Source organism: Choloepus didactylus, chromosome X (assembly GCF_015220235.1).
Source record: "Choloepus didactylus isolate mChoDid1 chromosome X, mChoDid1.pri, whole genome shotgun sequence".
Taxonomy (NCBI): domain Eukaryota; kingdom Metazoa; phylum Chordata; class Mammalia; order Pilosa; family Megalonychidae; genus Choloepus; species Choloepus didactylus.
The window spans coordinates 49,692,700-49,698,879 of record NC_051334.1 but is presented as its reverse complement, the minus strand read 5'-3'; the positions used below and the strand labels follow the sequence as shown (position 1 = coordinate 49,698,879).

At 40.2% G+C, this 6,180-nt stretch overlaps 1 protein-coding gene across 1 annotated transcript; it reads left to right on the top strand.

Moving 5' to 3' along the window:
• The first annotated feature begins 233 nt into the window (after positions 1-233).
• Positions 234-2,886, top strand: LOC119522775 (zinc finger protein 630-like). Its single transcript, XM_037821406.1, is given in 5 exon segments — positions 234-323; positions 597-692; positions 883-1,292; positions 1,294-2,576; positions 2,578-2,886. Coding segments are annotated over 5 exon segments (1,995 nt in total). The 5' UTR covers positions 234-289; the 3' UTR covers positions 2,750-2,886.
• Positions 2,887-6,180: the final 3,294 nt, after the last annotated feature.

Here is a 6,180-nt window from a genome sequence, read left to right as displayed (position 1 = left end):
TTCATATTAAATTTCCCATTTTTACTTGCACCTATTTCTAGACTCTCTATTCTCTTGCTTTCTAATGCCAGGATTTTACATTGTTTCTCTCATAAAGTATGAGACCCAACTATGTGCATATTAGGCATCCTATATACATTACTGTGGTTAAGATGTTCAGAATGAGCAGATTGTACAGGAATGTGTTTTGTTATAGGAACAAGTGACATTTGAGGATGTGGCCGTGGATTTCACCCAGGAAGAATGGCAGCAACTGGATCTTGCTCAGAAGACCTTGCACAGGGATGTGATGCTGGAGACCTATAGCCACTTTGTCTCTGTGGGTAAGGGCAGATTCCCTGTGTAATGTAATGAACCTAATTCTCCTCATTCTTCAGAGATGTGAGGACCAAGACTTTTGTGATTTCCCTTTAACAGAGTGTTTTCTTTTGTGGGTTCAGTTTTTTTTTGTTCATATTTTTATTACATCTGGAATTTATTTTTGTGTATGGTGTGAGTTAGGGATACATCTTTGCTGGGAGGCCCCTGAAACTTTTCCTTCTCCCCATGAATTTCTGAGCTGCAAGGCCAAGACCATTTTAATTTTTCCTTAACAGGCTGTTCAGGTATAAAGCCAGATATAATCTTCAAGTTGGAACATGGAGAGGGTCCATGGCTCATACAGAGAGAATTGTCAAGGTGGATCAACCTAGGTGAGTAAGAATTGAGTAAATGGTCGAGAGGGCATCTTCTTTTTCCCTGACATCAGTGGCCTCCTTTCTTCCTTAGAATTTATCAGGCCTCCTTTACAACAGCCATCCTGCAGCAGCCACCTTCCTATTGCTTCTTTCCATTGCCAACTGTGTTTTGTATGTATTTGATTTTACCTTTTTCTTCTTTCAGACAAAGAAAAAAGCCCTGAATCTTTCCAGCAGATCATTTCTGGAGGGCTTTCATTTCAAAGAGAGATATTGGAAAGAGCCCCAAATGATAATTCATTGTACTCTGTTTTAAAAGTGTGGCATATTGATGGCCAGATAGATGGATATCAAGGAAACCAAGATAAGGTTTTAAGTCAGGTCACAGTCATCAGCAATGAAACATTGACTGAGGAAAAAGGCTCCAAATATAATGTGTTTGGAAACATATTTGCTGGGTGCACAGACTTTTGTCTTTCAAATAAAAGGGTCCATAATTTTGATTCATGTGAAAAGAGTTTGAGACTTGGTTTAGACTCACTAAATTGTAACAGGAGCTGTGCAAGAAAGAACTCCATTGAAAGATTTGGATGTGGGAGATCACATAGCTATAGTTGCTTCCTGTTCTGTGCCAGAGAAAATTCATCTTGTAATGAAATCCTATGGAGAAAGTCAATGTGGAAAATTTCTCGGCTATAAACAAGCTTATATTCAGTATAAGAAAGTTCAAGCTGGGGAAAAACCCAATGTTCGTATTGTGTGTGGGAAGGGCTTTATGAAGAAGTCGCAGCTCATTATACATCAAAGAATTCATACTGGAGAGAAACTGTATGTATGCAAAGATTGTGGAAAAGCCTTCAGTGAGAAATCACACCTTGTTGTGCATCAGAGGATTCATACTGGAGAGAAACCTTATAAGTGTACTGAGTGTGGGAGGGCCTTCTCTCAGAAGTCACCCTTCATTGTTCATCAGAGAGTTCATACTGGGGAGAAACCCTATGCATGTTTTGAGTGTCAAAAAGCCTTCTCCCAGAAGTCACATCTCATTATACATCAGCGAGTTCATACCAGAGAGAAACCCTTTGAATGCAGTGAATGTGGAAAAGCCTTCTGTGAAGAGTCTCACCTTTTTATACACCAGATAACTCACACTGGGGAGAAACCCTATGAATGTACTGAATGTGGGAAGACCTTCCCTCGGAAGACACAGCTCATCATACATCAGAGAACACATACTGGAGAGAAACCCTATAAATGTAATGAGTGTGGGAAAACCTTCTGCCAGCAGTCCCACCTCATAGGACATCAAAGAATTCATACAGGAGAGAAACCGTATATCTGTACTGACTGTGGGAAGGCCTTTTCCCAGAAGTCCCACCTCACTGGACATCAAAGACTTCATACCGGAGAGAAACCTTACATATGTGCTGAATGTGGAAAAGCCTTCTCTCAGAAATCACCTCTTATCATACACCAGAGAATTCATACAGGGGAGAAACCCTATGAGTGTAGTCAATGTGGCAAAGCCTTCTCCCAGAAATCACTCCTCATTATTCATCAGAGAATTCATACAGGGGAGAAACCCTATGCATGTACTGAGTGTGGAAGGGCCTTTTCTCTGAAGTCACATCGCATTATACACCAGAGAGTTCATACTGGAGAGAAACCGTATGAAGGTAGTGAATGTGCGAAGGCCTTCTGTGAAAATTTTCCATTTGTTATACACCAGAAAAGCCACACTAAAGAGCAACACCCTGAATGTGCTGCATATAGGATGACCTTTTCCCAGAAATCACAGATGATCACATATCAGAGAACACACTCTGGGGAGAAACCCTCCAAATGCAGTAACTGTGGCAAGGCCTTCTGCCAGCATGCACACCTCACTGGACATCAGAATCCATACCGGAGAGAAACATTATGTATGTTCTGATTGTGGGAGGGCCTTTTCCCAGAAGTTAGACCTCATTGTGCATGGGAAAACTCACAATGAGCAGAAATTCTATGGATATGTTGGACATGGAAAAATGTGGCACCTCCTCAACTGTAGAATAGACTTATATATTCCTTAGTATGTCTCATCACTCCTTCACAGAATGATTTGGTAAGACCCTCAGAGTGTTTTCAGCATTGTGAATATGGAATGGATATGCTCACCCTTGAAGTGTCTAAGTTCCCTTCATAGAATAAAAGTATGGAACAATTTTCACTGCCTTGGTGTTGTCTGGTCCTTAAAGGTTTTGTAGAATTCTCTGGTTATTTCATTTGGGTATGGTGCATTTTTTGAATGGTAGCTCTTTTTTTGTCTTTCTGTATTTCTTGTGTCATATTTTGTCTGTTTAGATTATATACATGTATCTATATTGATATATCTGTCAATATATAGTTATATGCAGTCTTTGCAATTGTATTTAAAAAGTCATCCATTTCCTCAAGATTCTTAAATATATTTGCATAATTTTGAGTAAAATAGTCTCATGGGTCATTTAATTTCTCTATATCTGTGGCCATTTCCCCGGTATAATTTCTCATAGGGTGTATTTGCAATTTCTTTTTCCTCAACTAGGTAAACCAATGCTAATGTTTTGTTTATTTTACTCCCCTGCCCACCTGAAGACCAGTTCTTGAATTTATACCATTTTCTATTTTTTAATTCATTCATTTGTGCTTTTGTTTTCATTAAAAACCTTCCATCTGCTTTTCTACTTTTTTTCTTCTCCTAACTTCTTTAGCTGAATATGTAATTCAATTAATCTCACCTTTTCTGGCTTATTTATAGAAGTATTTTGGGCTGTGTATTTTCATCTGAGAATACTTTAGCCATTTCCAGTCCAATTTGAGAGTATTCTGTTTTTCAGTAAGTAAATTCTACCATTTAGCCCAATTTTGCTGGAGGTATTACAGATCTATTTCACCTGATATCTCTCAGCCTATTTCCTGTTGTGCATCTTGTTTTCACTGCTTTTATGTTTTCTTGATCTTTCAACATCTGGTCCTGGTGTCCTTTGTATTGCTTTGGGTGTGTTTCTTCTGTTCCAGGGCATGGCAAAGGGAGAGAAGCTTCCAACGAGTTTTCAGGAAGCTAGATTATTCCTGATAGCCATAATGTCGATAATGCATAATACCTGGGTGATGGAATTTGAAGCTGCAAATAAGCATGATTTAAGAGAGACAATTGGATGAAGGAGGGTTTATTTCTAGCTCATTTTCCCACTGAGTGTGAAGCCTTTTTGTTCTCCACTTTATGTCAGTAGTCTTCTCCCACCTGGAGCAGGTCCTGGCCTCTCTCTACTATCGTTTCACCACATATGGCCTTGAAAACCAAAGCTTGAGCAACTTTGGTTTGACAGATGCACTCAACGTGAAAGGGAGAGCAATAGTGTAGTGTCTGTGGTCAGCCTTCTGGTATCTAGTCCCTGTGAAGTCAGTGCCTTGCAGCAAGCCATGGCAGCAGTTGGGAATTTCCTAAAAATGTCCTAGAGTGTGGATGTTGTTCCTTCATGTTCAAAATATCTTTATTGAACATGCACTGCATGGCAGACACTATCCTGAGGATATGGAAATGAATAAAACAGGCAAAAAAAGTCCATGACTTCATGGAGAGATGGATAATAAAAAGGGGTGTGTGTGTGTATATCATATCCTCTGGTGATAAGTACTATGCATGAATGTGAAGCAAGGTAGGGGGACAGGGAGTGGCCTGTGGATGCTGCTATGTTATATGGGTTAGGCAGGGAAAGCCTCAATGATAGGGTGCCATTTGGGTAAAGATCTGAAGGAAGTGATGGAGTGTTTGAGGGAAGAGCATGCAGGCAGAGGGAACAGCAAGTATAAAGGCCCTCAGGCAGAAGCATTCCTATCATCATGCTTCTTTGCAGCCTCAGGTCATATCTCCCCAGTATTCCAAAACCCCCTACAGGTTTTGTCTTGGTTTGCCAGGCTGCTAAGACAAATACCACACAGTGGGTTGGCTTAAACAATGAAAATTTATTGGCTCATGGATTTGAGGTTAGAAGAATTCTACAATCAAGACACCAGTAACCCTTGTTTTTGCCCAAAGTCTATAGTGTTCTGGTGCCAACTACCAGCAATCCTTGGTTTGTATCTCTGCCTCCTGTCACATGGCAATGTTCTCTTCTTTCTCTGCAGTTCTGGTTTTCCAGTGAGGCCCAGCTCCTGGCTCCTCTCATGTGTCCCTGACTTCTGGCTTCCGGTTTCTTCTCTTTATAAGGCCTCCAATAATATGGAATAAGATGCGCCCTGATTCAGTTGACCATACCTTATCTAAAAATAACATCTTCAAAAATTCCTACTTAGACATGAGTTCACACCTACTGGAAAGCGGATTAAGATTAAGAACATGCATTTGCTAGGGCACATAATTTAATCTATCACAGGTTTAATTTAAATGGCCCCAGGTTGTAGTGACTCCTGGTACTTGACAGAAGTGATCATGAATCCACTCTGGTTAAGCCACCTTTCAACCTGGTACTCAGAATATTCCCACAGATAAAATTCCAAGTTATAAGAGCCCACAACAGAAAAAATTACAAAATGCCCAAGAAAACAAGACACTCTTAGTAAGATGCATAAGAAACAACTAAATGCATAAAATTGTTCATTTAATAAGAAAACAATTAAATGCATAAAATTTCAGATATTGCAATTATCAGGCACAGACTTAAAATAAGTATATATTTAAAGTAACAAAAGAAGAAATGGAACATGTAAGAGCAACAGAATCCAAACTAACCAAGCAGATTTTAAAAAGACTCTTAACAGAACTTCTAGAAATGAAAAATATAATAACTGGAAATAAGAATTCAATAGCTGAGTTTAACAGTGGATGAGACTTGCTTGGGTGGAAAGCGAATTAGTGAACTGGAAGACTGATCTGAAAAGGCTTCTGCCCATTCATGCCCTATGTCTCCCAATCCGTGAAGAAAAATAACCGTGGCCTTGCGGGCGGCGCGCAAGATAGCGGACAGCGGGGCTGACGTTATTGCCTCACATGCACCGCTCGGCGGCCGCGGTCGGAAGCGGGAGAAGGAGCTGGCGCCGGTCGCGGCTCCGAACAAGCAAGCGACGAGCGGGAGTCCCTGCCCGTCCCCCGCGCGCGCGCTCAGGCGCGTGCTGTAAATCTTTTTAAAAGATAAATAAGCCCGTAGCTGGTTTTGCATCCCAGGAATATCTTTCTTGGAGGCCAAGGAGGCATTTCTTTGAACTGTGAATATCAAGGACGGTATTGTCTTGTCTCCCTGTGTCTGATTTTTTGCTCCAAGATGTATCTTCCTGCTTGTCTAAAAGATAGGAGAAGTATTATTTTTCCTTTTGATAAATACAATTAACATGCATGTAATAGATTGTATCTGCGTGGCTACATAAAAGGGTGACGTTTCTTTTTTTCTTTGCATTCTCTTTAGCAGATTGCCTGTGATGCTCACTGCAGTCTAGTTTAATGCTTATTCAAAAATAAAACAGTTTTTTTACTTTCTTGTATTTT